Raw genomic sequence first — 14,087 nt, 5'->3', positions numbered from 1 at the left:
CTGCATATATGATTAGCGCATCATCAATGATTAAGGATTATTGATTGGATAGTTTACAGAAGGACATATTCTAAGTCCTTCCAACCTTTATGAAGAAAGATTATTGGGATGTCCCGAAATTTAAGTTGGTCCATGACATTATTCTTCGTGTCTGTACTCATCCTGGTCAAAGCCCAACATCACATATTCAAAATGAGATGAACTAGCGACAAACACGTCAAAGACTGCAACACCAACAAATCGGAAATCCTTCAAGACAACCTTATGTGTCACTGTTGGGTTGCATACGATAAATAATATTTGTAATAATTGATTGTATGTTTTGAATTGATAAACTTTTAAATTTATTATTATTAAAATATTTAAATTTATAATAAATAACCTGATGAATAATAAATATAATTTTTAAATTAAAAAAAAACAAAAAGAAAAGAAAAAGAGGAGTGTTGGATGACATCCACAACTCCACACAACATTTAAAATAAAAAGAATAGCAAGTTGTTGCATCCATGCATTGCCTTAAAATTGTTAACAGAATAAAAACTGTTTTGTTTTTTAATTATTTTTTTATATCCATAACTTGCTTTAAAATTATTAATAAAATACAAATTATTTTCTTTTTGTTATTTCTTTCCTTTTTTAGCATCTAAGTCCATATGATATGACAACCATATACAGAACTACTTTATGTTCCTTTAATAATAATTTATTTTTGGATATGTTCGTCCATCAACGTCTTTTCAACATTTATTCTTGAAATTTAATGTCCATCAGTATAAATTTATTCAAATAATTATTATTAACCTCAATGAGATAAGTGGTTATGTATTATACTATTTATTTTATTTAAAAAAAATTATATGTATATTAAATAAAATAAAAAATACAATAGAAATTAGAATAAAAAAATTCAATCCGACGCGCAACACCTGCTCCACAAAATTACTTCAGTCTCTTCCTCTTGGGTGAACAACTAATGTACATTAGTCTGTACAGACAGTCGGAAAAAATCACATGAACAAGAAACATCTACGTATGGTCATGGAAGAAGTAAGAAAAATTGAATATAAGTAATGCGAAAATTTTCGTTCCGATTAAGTTTGGTCGAACCAAACCAATCATATTTGTTACGTGATTGATCTTTTTTTAAATTATACATCAATCACATGACAAATATATTATACTTGTCAAATGATTTTGTTCAAATTCAGACGAGCATTTCCCTTTTTGTTGGAAACACCAACACCAAGAGGAGTGTGGTGCATTGCAGGGATATAGTTCCAACCAAAAAATGTTTTGCTTATTTACAGGCCAGGCCACACTCATCATGAGAAGGAGAAACTACAGACCCTTTTGTTGCAATTAAACTTCGTGACCCTCTTTCAAATTTTTACCCTTTCCCGGCCTCTTCTTAAACGGAGAGTATCCTTTCTGCAACATCTTCTCCACCTCCTCAAACTGCAGACCTTTGGTCTCTGGTACAAAGAAGAAAATGAAGACAAGTCCCGTCAATGAAAATGCTGCGAACAATAGAAAGGTTCCAGAAGATCCCAAATGTTCAGTCAGCGTTAAATACGTTTGGCTAACAATCAGATTAGAAGTCCAATTGGCAACTGCAGCCACCCCACCACCAAAACCTCTGTACTTGAGTGGATATATCTCTGAGTTCACGATCCATGGCACCGTCCCCATACCAGGCGAGTAGATTATAATGTACAATCCTAGGAATACAACAGCTAAGAATCCCATCTTACTCGGGCACCCTTCTGTGTACCATGTTCGTTTCGCTGCTTGACAAGCACCTTTCACCACATCGTTTGAAGCCAGACATGCACCGGCATGATACTGATCATAACAATATATGGACAGAATTAATTCTATATATGTTTTACAGGTAAGAGATGGGCAATGATTGGATGCAGGATACTATGAAATAAGCGAACTTTTGTGAGCTTACTAGGCTGGTTCCAGCTGAGCAGAAAGCACAACCAGTGTCCTTCTCCAAACATCGCGTGCAACCCCAAGAAGTGGCATCATTAGCTTTGGTGTACGCCGGGCAAGTTGAATTGGCACCGAAAAATGCACTCTCTGTCCGACTGATATCTGGTGCAGTGACAGAAGCTCGATAAAATACAAAAGATAGCACCACAAGGCAGGAAATTATTCCCATCATGGAGATGATCATAAGTCTCCTCCTCCCGTAACGATCCACAAAGCAAATGCTGACTATGGAGCCGATTGCATTTAGGCCAGAAGTGATGAGAGAGAGTGCCATTGCTGTTTTGTTTGATGCAAATCCTGCAAATTGGATTATTGTTGGGCTATAGTACATGCCGGTGTTTATGCCAACAAATTGTTGGGCCACCTGAACTGTAATCCCAGCATATAGTCCTCTTCGGACAACATCATTCCTCCAAGCATTCTTAAGTTGGCCAAACATGCCCCCATCCCCTAGAGAACTTTCATTGGCTTTGTCTTGCTCAATTGAGATGCGCAGAGCTTGTAGCTCGTCCTCAACTTCTTCAGAGGTGTATATTTTCTCTATTATAGACCTCGCCTCGTCCTCTTTCCCCTGATTCACGTTTGAAAACACAACACGAATTATTGGATTGAAAGATTGACTATTGAAATGCACTATGAAACTGATTAATATAGAAGTGATAAGCTTACATTACGAAAAAGCCATCTCGGGGACTCGGGGAGTGACAACATCAGCACAAATTGTACCAGCGCAGGAACACCAGCAACACCAAGCATCCAACGCCAGTTCCCCTTGACCTAAGACATATCACTTTTTGCTTTGTCACTTGATGAAATTCTCCAAATATCACTAGTAAGTGGTAAGTAAAAAGAGAAGGGAAACAGAAAAGGTTACATGGGTGAATGCTAGATTGACAAGATATGAAAGGAATTGGCCTCCCGTGATTAGAAGACCATTTGTGCTTACAAGTGCACCTCTGATTCTATGAGGTGAAGATTCTGAAATGTAAAGAGGAGCAGTCATGGATGCCATCCCAACTCCTAATCCCACAAAAACTCTACCAAGAATTATCATCCACGGTGCCGGAGAAAGAGCCATGATAATTGCCCCCACGAAGAAGAGAAAATCAGCTACCAATATTGATATTTTCCGTCCAAACCTATCGTTCATCCATCCACCTACTCCAGCACCGATAATGGCACCTGCGACAGCCATGCTCACAATGGTTTCCTTCAATATGCAAACATAAACTGGTTTAGTTCTCAAGGCAGATTAAAGATGGTTGTAGATGAGAAAATATAGATCGATTGATGAGATGATACCATCCACCATGCTTTATGCTATAATAATGATTAGAAATGACATACCTGTAGCCATGTTTTCTTATCAACAGATTCAAAATCCTCCCTAATGTAGAGGAGGGCACCAGAATAACACCTAATGAATCCATGAAGAAAATCAGCATGTGGAGTTGTATACAGAGAACATGCAAAATGTTAACATATTTGCTTTTTTTGGTTATTATATTGGGCAAATGATGATGGAGAAATATCTATACAAGATTTGGCAATACCAATCCAATTTCAAGGCGTATAGTCCATTATACTGCGAAAAATGGGAGAAAGAAATTGAAGAAGAAGGTTATTTGTTGGTGGTGGTGGTGTACCAGTGTCGTAGCCGAAGAGGAGGCCTCCGATTCCAGCTGATAAGGCCAACCTCATGATGTAAGGTGTTCTCCAAGTTGTCCTCCAGCATTCTGTAAACTCTGTCTTATCTGTGTGTGTGATTCCACCCTCAACCATGTTGATGTCCAACTATATAGGGAGCTGTGATGGCATAAGAAAAATGTTGCAATGATGCATGGACATGCGATATATATCATGGTGGAAGGAACAAGAAACCAAGAAGGAGAATTAAGGAGAAGTTACTAATACCTTAATAAGAGAATTATTTATGTCTTGCTGTGCTCGATTTTGTTTCTCTTGCAATGTAGTCTCGGGATCCCAGTCACAAACAATAAACTCTCAACTCTTGAATGCCACATTCAGAAATACATATATATATGTAGAGAGAGAGAGAGACATAAATTAGATGGGAAGTTGAGAAAAGAAACAGGGACCGTACAAGAGTGACTTTAATTTAGTTAATATCCATCCCATTTAATTAGATACTGATGAAAAACTTGAAGCATCCTTGAATCCCGGGTTGTGACATGAAAATTAGTTAATTCTGGGAATTTGGTGGTTGACTAGAATCAGGCAATAATAGCTTAATAGATTTCTCCGAATTCGCATGCTTCTACAACGGCAGATTTAAATAGATACTATTGTAGGAAAAACACTATGTACACAATCCTGATTTCATTGTTCTTCTGTTTTATGCATGCCTTGAAATCTATGGATACGAGAAATGCTTAGCACTTTTTAACAACTCAACCAGTAAGTTCCACAGCCCAAATAGATAATTATAAGTTGGTGATTTTGATAATAAAAGTTGATAAAGATATGATTCAAAGAAGGCCCGTTATCAGAAGTTGGCAAAAATACAAACATTTTATTGTGTCACTTACTTGAAGAAGAATATGATGTTATATTGGTAGAGGCTGCTATGTAGCCCTGCTGAACAGAATGAATCTCCTAATATGGAACTGTCAGGGCTTAAAGTCCCCTTGGACAGTTCGGGTACTTGGTGAGCTCATTCGGCTCCACAACCCGCCTTGGTCTTCCCCTTTAGACTAAGTGCAATAAACTTAAGTGCGATAATCTTAAGGAGAAGTTTAACTTATTTGCTATCAATGTGGATTCCTGTGGTAAGGCAGGGGGCTTGATGCTTTTGTGGCGGAAAGACGTCAATGTGATAGTGCACTCCTATTCTATCTCACATATTGTCGTCGTGGTTTCCAAGGATGATGGAACTGAATGATGGCGCTTCACCGGAGTGTATGGCATCCGAAAGCTTCTAGGAGGACATAGACTTGGCAGCTGCTGCGGTCTCTCCTTCAGCATTCTCCCTATCCATGATTATATGCTGGGGATTTCAATGAAATTTTATCCCAAGACAAGAAGACGGGGGCTCCTAGACCCCGCAAACAAATTGAGGACTTCCAGGTATGCCTTTTTTACTACCAACTTTCAGACTTGGGATTCCGAAGGAACAAGTTTACCTGGAGCAATCATCGCTAGGAGTCTGATACCTTTGATGTTCGGTTGGACCGTGCGTGTGATTCACCGGATTGGCAATCTTTATCTCCCCTTGCGATACTATTAACAAAGTGAGCTCACAGTTCCGATCACACTCCTCTCATTATGTTGTTAGCCGATCAACCAACTTGGATTGAGGGTAGGTGGAGGAGACTTTTCCATTTCGAGGCGATGTGGATCCGTGCTATTGGATGCAGAGACAATATCAGCTGGGCGTGGGACAATTCATGCACAGATTTAGTAGGGGACCGGCTCGTCCCTAACTTGTGTAATGTGCGCTAGGAACTGGCCACATGGGAGATATTGAGCTTTGGTAGTGTGAAAAAAGCAAGTCAAGGAGCTTGAGGAGGAGTTGTTGGGCCTCCCCGACGGTTCGAGGAGTGCGACGACTCTGTCGTGAAGGGCGGAGTTGCATGAGAAATTAAATGAGCTTCTTGCTTGGGAGGGATCATGTGGAAGCAACAAGGAAAGGCCAGTGGTTGTGTGAAGGGGACTTGAACACTGCTTTTTTTCATGCGAGTGCTAGCGCTAGGCAACAAAAGAACTCTATCTCTCGTCTTCGACGTAGGGATAGGTCTTGGAGTATCTCGGCCAAAGGGGTGTAGCAGATCATCATCGATTACTTTTAGGAATTCTTTACTTCAGTTAAGCCTTCAGACGAGGACATTGAGGCAACCATAGGGGGCTTACGTCAAGAGTCGGTGCTGAGATGAACTAACAGTTGCTCCAACCTTATTCAGCGAATGAGGTAAAGACTGCTCATGTATCCCTATATGTCTTCAAAAAATACTGGCATATAGTTGTGTCTGATGTTATATCTTTTGTCCTAGCTTTCTTGAAGAATATAGTTTTTCTATCCTAAATTAACTACATGTATATTGTGCTTATTCTGAAGTGTTCTAATCCTGAGACCATGCGTCAGTTCTGTCCTATCAGTCTTTGCAATATTGCAATATTACATATAAGATTGCATCTAAGGCAATAACTAATAGATTAAAACCATTTCTCTCTTCTATTATATCCAAAACCCAATCTGCTTTCTTGCCCAATAGACTCATCACTGATAACGTCTTAGTTGCTCATGAGATCAATCACTATCTGGCGCACAAGCACTGGGGTTCGGTGGGTCACGCAGCCCTTAAAGTAGACCTTAGTAAAGCTTACGATTAAGTGGAATAGATCTTCCTTGAGAGAGTTCTTGCTAACTATACCATGCCTTTTGGTATGGTATATTGTACCTTGCATGGTCGTTACAATTTGGATGATATGTTTTATTCCATATGCGGGGTTACATTTCACCTGTTCTAAAAGCACAGAAGCAACATGAACCCTATCTAGATTACCATGTTCATGGAACATATCATTCAATATAAATGTATAGTCCCCCCATATTGGTTATTATCCACCTTCCAATTTTTTATTTTAAAATTCCTCGTAACTCCCATCTACATCACATATCTGGAAATAAATATCAATGAGTCGACTAATGATGTATGCTTATACGTTAACAAATATACAAACATATACATATATATATGTATATATATATATATATATATACTTGGCTTGCGCTGCTTATAGACCGCTTTCCACTTGACTTTCAAACTCCCAGTTACAAAATATTTGGGATGTGCATATCGTATCGAGTGATCTTTCACCGCCTGTATTAAGGCTTCTTTATTTTTGAAAAGCATTCTCACTTCATGTATGCCTTCATTCTTATCATAAAATTTTGTATACTTCATGGTTGGTACATCAATGGAATCCACGGGTACCTTCGAGAATATTTATTTAAAAAATGGTATAGAGCGGTAAAATGTTTGTTGAGTATTTCTGTGTGGCATATCTGGTTCAAATGGTATTAGTTATTCAAATGTAATGTAATAAATATGTATAAAATTTTAATTTTATACCGAATCCCCATACAACAAAATAAATATTGTATTAATTTATATTAATTTTCTTATATAAACTTATACATCAAAATTAAGGAGCCTTAGTTGTTTGTTCAAAAGACTATAGTGAAAGCTTCTTCTCAATCTCACTCAAGTTTTCAACCTTGTGCAGTGGAAGTGGATCCCAGGCAGGCAACATATGTCTGCAATAGTCAAAAAAGCACCTCACACATCCAGTAATTTGCGGTGTACTTCTCATCATTTTGCCTCTCCTTTTTTCTCCAATCAGTATCTCTATCTCCCCTATCCCAACACATTGCCTCAAAACTGCACCACTTCTCTTTCATTTTTTCAAAAGCACCAACCTTTTTTTTCCAACATCTAACCTCAAATCCTACGTAAAAACAATCATCAAAACCAGTTCTTGTTCTCTCCCACAATGACCTCTCAAGCTCCATCCTTTATACTACTTTTCGGGTTTAAACTTACAGTCTTGATCGTATTTCTACAGTTCTTGGCAGCCACCAGCTCTCTCTGCCGCACTTTCTGCAACAACATTCCCATTAACTATCCCTTCGGCATTGACGACGGCTGCGGCGCCCCCCAATTCCGCCGCATTCTCAACTGCTCTGCCACCGACCTCTTCTTCCTCACTCCCTCCGGTAGTTACAAAATCCAAACCATAGACTACAACAAGAAAACCGTCGTAGTATTCGACCCCTCCATGTCCACCTGCTCCATCCTCCAGCCTCACCACGACTTCATTATGACGGAAATCCAGTACGCCACCATTCCCCCGTCCCCGGACACTATTTTCGTCCTCATGAACTGCTCCATCGACTCGCCAGTGCTCAACCACTACAGGTCCCTATGCTTCAACTTCTCCGGCCACTCGTGTGACGAGCTCTACGGCAGCTGCACCTCCTTCAAGCTCTTCCACATTCTCTCAAATGCCACGCCACCGTGCTGCTTCACGACGTACGATACGGTGAAGTTCATGAGCATGAATATACTGGACTGCACGCATTATACTAGTGTGTATAATGTGGATGCGTTAAAGGGGGTTGGACCATTGGACTGGCTTTATGGGATTAAACTATCTTATAGCCTGCCTGATTTGGGATGTGAGAGGTGTGCCAAGTCGGGGGGGACTTGTGGGTTTGATGTTGAGACGGAAGGGTTCGTCTGCATTTGCTCTACCACCACCAATGCTACAAGAGACTGTGGTAATAGCTGATGATGAATACCCCTTCTTTTCATCATCTTCTCCTCTTTTGTGTTTTTGGAGAAAATATATGAATTGATCTTGTGGAACAAAACAATACATAAAGTAATTTTGATGGTTCAAAAGCGATTAAAATAGGACAAGAATCCTATATATTTGGCCTCTCCACTTCTCCAATGACATTCTCTTCTTGTTTTTACAATCAAAAGAAGTTGAAAACTTTGTACTTTCTTTAAATTGTAGTAAAGACAGCTTTCCTCATTTTATAGGTAGTTTTAGTGTGACCAAGTGTGGATAAATTGAGTTACCAAATCACTTTATTTGAGTAACCTTACAAGTTTATTTTGTTATTGAAATCGAATGAATCCATTCTTAGGGCTAGGAGGAGAACATGGAGTTTTCCACAGGTTATAATTTTGTATTATCCTTTTGTGTGTGTGGGTGTGTATATATATATATTATATTAATGTTGTATTGTGGCCAACTCTATGATCGTTGAAATGAGCTTCTTCTTTGTTTGGTGTACTTAGGTGGAGTAAGTGCTATAAACGGAGGAAAGAGTTATGGAGCACCTTCATTGTTGGGAGTATTTGTTTTGCTTCTCAGAGCAATTTCGAATGTATAAGTCCAATCCAGATTATTCATTGTAATCTTTTTCATTCCCCTGTTTTTAACTTAGCTCACTGACTATATAGCATTTCATTCTGCATTCAGGGAATTTAATCCCAAGTCTTTTGTGGAAGCCTGTCTACTTTTTTATTAAGATGCTGCTATGTTGAGGATTCACAGATAATATTTTCGAGCTTTAAGCAAACTGATATGCATACTTATATTTCTTGTAACTCTATTCTTAGGGGGAAAAGAAATGGTAAGTGAGCTTTAAGCCATTTTCTCAAAAAATTGCACAACTTACTTGGTAAAAGCCATGTATTTTTTTACATAGACCTGTATGAACTACCACCACATGACCCCGCAGGCCTTGTGCTATGCTGCAAAGGCAGTCACTGTGGCAGAAGTACCGCCACCTTGATGGTTGTTAGAGTCTCTGTTTACAAGCATCAAGTTGGCTGGAGAAGTGGGTGTCTGATGGTGGTGGGATCCAGAGTTATTGCCAGAGACAACAGGGGACCTACAAAGTGGACAAGTTGAATTTTTGAGCAGCCAGCGCCGGAGGCAGTCAATGTGGAATATGTGCTTGCAAGATGGAACTTGAATCAGCTCTTCTTTCACCTCAAACTCTCCTAAGCAAACACAGCACCTGAACGTTCCATGAATATTGGTGACTGATTAGAACATGATATCAAAGAATCCTGTGGTGAAAGTGGTCTAGTTCAGTTATTCTGAGACTAGCAGTTAATAATTATATGGAAGAAAAAAGTGTATTGCTTCTTAGTGGTTCTAGCATATGTCCTTGTCTAAAGAAAAAAGTTAAAAAATTCCCACAATCTTCAACCTGGATCGTCCGTCCACTTTTGTGACCCAATATCCATTCCAGTCTTATCAATGTAGTAGTCCATGTTTGATTCCAAAGAGTAAAGAAAGATTTATGTGCTGGTGGAACAACTTACAGTGAATCCCTTGCTTCCATATCTTCATTAAACAAGACTGTGCACAGCTTGTCGTTCAGCTCATTTTTCAAATCCGAATCAGAAGGCTGGACAACAAAATGAGGAAAAATGTGCAAATTTTCATTATTGCATACATGTTCAGTTAGACAAACGCTGCAAAACAAAATAACAAGGAGTAATTTCAAAGCAATAGGCGGTTTTGAATGTAATTATCTGTATATGCAATCTCGGTATGACAGATCACAGAGGTGGTAAAGCTTACTGTTGTGATGTTAGTATCATGGATAGTCCTTGGAAGACGAGGTGGAGTTGATGAGATACCAGAAGCTCTTCGCTTGAGGTAGAACAAGTAGAACAAAAGAAAAAGAATGACTGAGAAGAGGATAGGAATGGAGAATATGAATGCCTGATAAAGCTTAATTTGGATTGCTTCAGGATATTGCCGAGGAGGGCTTTGGGACTGAGGTGAATCCATCAATCTTTCTTGATGGAGCTTCAACTGTCTGAGAAAGGAGGGGTTAAAGTTTGGGGCTGTTTAAGGATATTTGTGATACTTATAAAAGTGTCATATATATTTTGGTGCAACTCTGATAATAAAGAAGTTGCAATGTGCCCTTTTGAGATGAATCAATATATTCTTTCTTGCTCCCTTTTTGTGGAATGGGACAACCCCACTAAGTATGTTGGTCCCATCAATCATTCATCCTAATCTCCTTAATATCTCCTAAAAGCTAGTGATATTAGCAATATTTGCTTCAGTTGACAGGTAACTTTGATTTCATTCGACATACACATGCTTTAATCAGATTTCGGAGGACTCAACTTGCTAACCACTATGATACACAGACTTCAGGTTCCAACCGAGAACGAAGCACCGAATGGCGCTTTTCCTGGTTACATGATGTGCAAGTTGATATGAGGATTTTGATGTACAGAGTTTGAGCTCTTGCCAAGGGAATTCATACTACTTTCCGTTACCAGGGCGCACATGTGTTCTGCTGACTCAACCGTTTCGAAGAGATCACGTCTTAGAAAAGGTTTTTAGGTGCAGGCCGAAAGGAAACTTCTAACATGGTATATCTTGGGGAAAATTTAGGTATGGGTTGGCAGTCATGAAGTTAACACTGCAGATGGTATTGGGAAAGTGAAATCGGCTTAAATGGTGCTGATTGACACATTTCTGAATTTTAGTTATCAATCATTTCTATTAGCAATTTTAGTACTTACATATGATGTGGGGTTGTGAAGGGAAAGCACTTACAACGCGTGTTTGATCAAGTTATGTTTCACCAGTATTTGCTTCAAAAGGAAAGAAGATGAGGTCGTTTTTTTTTTGGAACAAAGAAGACGAAGTCTTTTGAGACAATGGAAAGTACATAGTCAGTGTGACAAATATATACTCGTAGAAACTGTATAAGTTTATCAGGGTGGGTGAACAATATCATGATATATGTTTTAGTCTCCAAAGAGTTTTTGCCATCTAAAGCATATTCTGAATTCAATTCATTCACAGTGAATGTCTTTGATTCATACCCTTTTGGAAGGTAGGGTAGACTTTCCAGTTAAAAGCCAACCATTTCAATATCGAGCAGAAAAATGGTTTCAATGTGATTAAACTACGGTACATGTCCAAGAGGAAAGCAACCAAACACTAGCGTAAAGATCTTTCTCTCTTTCATGACACACTTTTCAAATTAAGTACCACTCAATGCATTTCACATAGAGATGACGAGGTTAAATCACAAACTCCTTTTCAATCTTTGCAGAGGCGAATGATCAGAGAACCGGTAGCATGAAGTTGTCAAACTGTAAGGTCCAACAAAGTAACAGCATGAAAAACAGTTGCAAGATTTAAATAATTCGGAAGAATGTATCTAGTTGTAAAATACTTACTGATTGATACATGACATAATGCTGCATGCATGAAAGGAAAAGAAAAAGAACTAGTTGCATCGTTATAGCGTTCAGAGATGTTGCATTGAACATTCAGCAAAGAACTTTGCACATCATATTTTGTGTATAACTGCAAAATTTAGGGTTTTCTACGTTGTTCGTAGACCACTTGAAGGAACCCAGGTAAATAATGGAAGATAGCCTGGGGCCCAAGGGTTTGATGTGCTGAGATACTTGGATAATTTAGTGCCCAAAGACTAATGAACCAGACCAAAATGTTCATTAGATATCAGAGTCTGGCCAAAATGGACAACATGAATTCAAGCTAAAATTTGACCGCCACCTGATCCGCAGAACTTTTCTTCACAACTCCTCGAGAGCAAAGCTCATTCAACAACTCTAAAGCCTCTTTTGTGAAGCCTTCATAAGCTAGACCTTCAATGAGAATAGTGTAAGTTGATTCAGTAGGCTTGCATCCTTTTGATACCATATAGACCAAGAAATCAATGGCACGATCTGTTTGGCGAGCCTTGCAGAGTCCTAACATGATAGAGTTGTAGGTGATAGCATTAGGCCTGACCCCCGAACCTTCCAACTCTTTGAAGAACTTGATGGCTGCTTCGACCTTTCCTTCTCTACTAAGTCCTCCCACAAGTGAAGAGTAGGTAATGATATCAGGTTTCAGACCTCTTTCCCGCATCTCAACCAACAACTGCATAGCTCGTTCTGTTTTTCCCATTTTGGAAAGCCCATCAATCACTGTATTGTAGGTAATCAAAACAGGTGAACAACCTTTACTATTTAGCTGATTAAGAATTTCAACTGCAATATCAACCTTCCCATCTTTGCATAGAGCTGTGAGCAATGTATTATACGTCACAATATCAGGATAACACCCCCGGGAAACCATTATCTCTAGATACTCAATAGCCCTATCCATCTTCTTTTCTTTACAGAAACCATGAAGTAACGGATTATAGCTCAAGGAATTTGGGGTGCAACCATGTTTAGGCATCTTCTCCAAAATATCAATTGCTCGGCCCAGTAGTCCTTTCCTACATAAGAAATTAATCAAAATATTAAACGTAACAACGCTAGGAGAACAGCCTTTCCTAAGCATCTCAGCTAACATTTTCTCAGCATCGATCCACCTGCCTGTACTGCACATACTGCGCAATATAATATTATGTGTGATAACATTAGGTTGGCAACCATATGATGGCATATTATTCAAGAACTTGATTGCCTCATCCAACCTCCCTTCCTTGCAAATCCCATTTATAAGGACATTATAAGTAACAACATCTGGCTTACATCCTTTGCTCCTCATTTCATCCAAGAGTTTCATAGCCTGCCCCACCCCACTTTCCTTGCATGTGGCTTCAATCAAAATCGTGTAAGTTATCACATCCGGGTAGCACTCCTTTTGCAGCTGCTGATTAAGAACATCCATGGCTTGTTTCAATTTCCCACTATCACACAGAGTACGGAGAATTGTATTATATGTGACAACATCAGGAGCAACACTCATCCGGTCCAGGACCTTCAATGCATTATGTATCTCCCCCGACTTACAATACCCACTAATCAACACATTATAAGTTATAACATCAGGAACAGCTCCGGAGTCCTCAAGAATTTCCATAACCCTCGTAGCCTTCTTAGTCTTCCCAATTCTACAAAACCCACGAATCAAACTTGTACATGGGATAATATCAGGAATGTCACCCCGACAAACCATGTTTTCAAGATGCTTAAACCCTTCCTCCAGCTCCCCATTCCTCACCAACCGGCGGAGGTAGTTATTACTCTCAAATTCCTGAAAACTATGAGATGAATTCCCTTGCACTTGCCCTTGTGCTTTGCCATGTGGGCTTCTCTCGACATTTGACAACCTTAACCTACCATTAGTGCCAAAAGTTTCAACAACTGAAACAGCTAATACCTTAACGCCAGAGCCCCTTTGTTTCCTACACCCTCGCTTCTTCAAACCCGGTATAATAGCAGAGAACAACTTAGAACAGTGAAAAATTCTATCTTTAGTATAAGTAGAGGTTTGCTCAGGTATATCATAGTGAAATGAGCAAAAATTTAGATGGGCTTGCTTGGTGGGAACCATTAACTCCATGGTCGACCAAAAAATTACAATTTCGGATACTTATGTAGTCGGCAAGAAAGCTGATAAATGATATATGAAATAAAGAAAGCTTACTGTCGAACTACTCTTTCACAACTCCTTTCCAACCCCAATTGTCCACCACCTCTCCCAGTAGTCGACCGCGACCACGACCGCCCATGGTTTCTGTTGTCTGCTTCTTATCCTGT

General features: G+C 39.2%; 4 protein-coding genes across 5 annotated transcripts; 1 reads left to right on the top strand and 3 right to left on the bottom strand.

The window, feature by feature from the left end:
* Nucleotides 1-926: 926 nt before the first annotated feature.
* Nucleotides 927-3,799, bottom strand: LOC105157046 (inositol transporter 4). The gene is made up of 6 exons (XM_020692932.2): nucleotides 3,648-3,799; nucleotides 3,349-3,418; nucleotides 2,876-3,211; nucleotides 2,671-2,778; nucleotides 1,958-2,572; nucleotides 927-1,845 (listed from the first exon to the last, which is right to left on the bottom strand). The coding sequence occupies exons 1-6, from the start codon at nucleotides 3,734-3,736 to the stop codon at nucleotides 1,363-1,365; spliced, it is 1,701 nt and encodes a 566-aa protein (XP_020548591.1). The 5' UTR covers nucleotides 3,737-3,799; the 3' UTR covers nucleotides 927-1,362.
* A 3,379-nt stretch (nucleotides 3,800-7,178) lies between these two features.
* Nucleotides 7,179-9,094, top strand: LOC105156815 (wall-associated receptor kinase carboxy-terminal protein). Of its 2 annotated transcripts, none has more exons than XM_011073042.3 (2): nucleotides 7,179-8,299; nucleotides 8,832-9,094. In XM_011073042.3, the coding sequence occupies exons 1-2, from the start codon at nucleotides 7,516-7,518 to the stop codon at nucleotides 8,924-8,926; spliced, it is 879 nt and encodes a 292-aa protein (XP_011071344.1). In that variant the 5' UTR covers nucleotides 7,179-7,515; the 3' UTR covers nucleotides 8,927-9,094. The 2 variants fall into 2 exon arrangements, with proteins under 2 accessions (XP_011071344.1, XP_011071343.1); XM_011073041.3 differs by having other exon boundaries at nucleotides 7,181-8,302.
* Nucleotides 9,095-9,188: 94 nt separating this feature from the next.
* On the bottom strand, nucleotides 9,189-10,468 carry LOC105156813 (RING/U-box superfamily protein). Its single transcript, XM_011073040.3, has 3 exons — nucleotides 10,132-10,468; nucleotides 9,870-9,955; nucleotides 9,189-9,559 (listed from the first exon to the last, which is right to left on the bottom strand). Exons 1-3 carry the CDS (start codon nucleotides 10,342-10,344, stop codon nucleotides 9,286-9,288), a joined length of 573 nt encoding a protein of 190 aa, XP_011071342.1. The 5' UTR covers nucleotides 10,345-10,468; the 3' UTR covers nucleotides 9,189-9,285.
* A 1,215-nt stretch (nucleotides 10,469-11,683) lies between these two features.
* LOC105156812 (Pentatricopeptide repeat (PPR-like) superfamily protein) lies at nucleotides 11,684-14,070 on the bottom strand. Its single transcript, XM_011073039.3, has one exon. It carries the CDS (start codon nucleotides 13,888-13,890, stop codon nucleotides 12,088-12,090), a length of 1,803 nt encoding a protein of 600 aa, XP_011071341.1. The 5' UTR covers nucleotides 13,891-14,070; the 3' UTR covers nucleotides 11,684-12,087.
* Nucleotides 14,071-14,087: the final 17 nt, after the last annotated feature.

The sequence above is a fragment of the Sesamum indicum genome, linkage group LG3 (assembly GCF_026168435.1).
Source record: "Sesamum indicum cultivar Baizhima isolate 11 linkage group LG3, ASM2616843v1, whole genome shotgun sequence".
In the NCBI taxonomy this organism is placed as follows: Eukaryota; Viridiplantae; Streptophyta; class Magnoliopsida; order Lamiales; family Pedaliaceae; genus Sesamum; species Sesamum indicum.
Note: the sequence above shows the minus strand (reverse complement) of the source record. Positions and strands in the feature narration are given on the sequence as shown.

What these genes read in the sequence shown, in the direction of transcription:
- LOC105157046 (XM_020692932.2), bottom strand. Translation starts at nt 3,736, where the DNA reads ATGCTGGAGGACAACTTGGAGAACACCTTACATCATGAGGTTGGCCTT. An exon ending in ATAAGAAAACATGGCTACAG is followed by an intron (nt 3,212 to 3,348) that starts GTATGTCATTTC and finishes TGCATATTGAAG; the next exon opens with GAAACCATTGTGAGCATGGC. An exon ending in GCTCAGCTGGAACCAGCCTA is followed by an intron (nt 1,846 to 1,957) that starts GTAAGCTCACAA and finishes TGTTATGATCAG; the next exon opens with TATCATGCCGGTGCATGTCT.
- LOC105156815 (XM_011073041.3), top strand. Translation starts at nt 7,516, where the DNA reads ATGACCTCTCAAGCTCCATCCTTTATACTACTTTTCGGGTTTAAACTT. An exon ending in CAATGCTACAAGAGACTGTG is followed by an intron (nt 8,303 to 8,831) that starts GTAATAGCTGAT and finishes TGGTGTACTTAG; the next exon opens with GTGGAGTAAGTGCTATAAAC.
- LOC105156813 (XM_011073040.3), bottom strand. Translation starts at nt 10,344, where the DNA reads ATGGATTCACCTCAGTCCCAAAGCCCTCCTCGGCAATATCCTGAAGCA. An exon ending in ATGATACTAACATCACAACA is followed by an intron (nt 9,956 to 10,131) that starts GTAAGCTTTACC and finishes TTTGTTGTCCAG; the next exon opens with CCTTCTGATTCGGATTTGAA. An exon ending in ATGGAAGCAAGGGATTCACT is followed by an intron (nt 9,560 to 9,869) that starts GTAAGTTGTTCC and finishes TGGAACGTTCAG; the next exon opens with GTGCTGTGTTTGCTTAGGAG.
- LOC105156812 (XM_011073039.3), bottom strand. Translation starts at nt 13,890, where the DNA reads ATGGAGTTAATGGTTCCCACCAAGCAAGCCCATCTAAATTTTTGCTCA.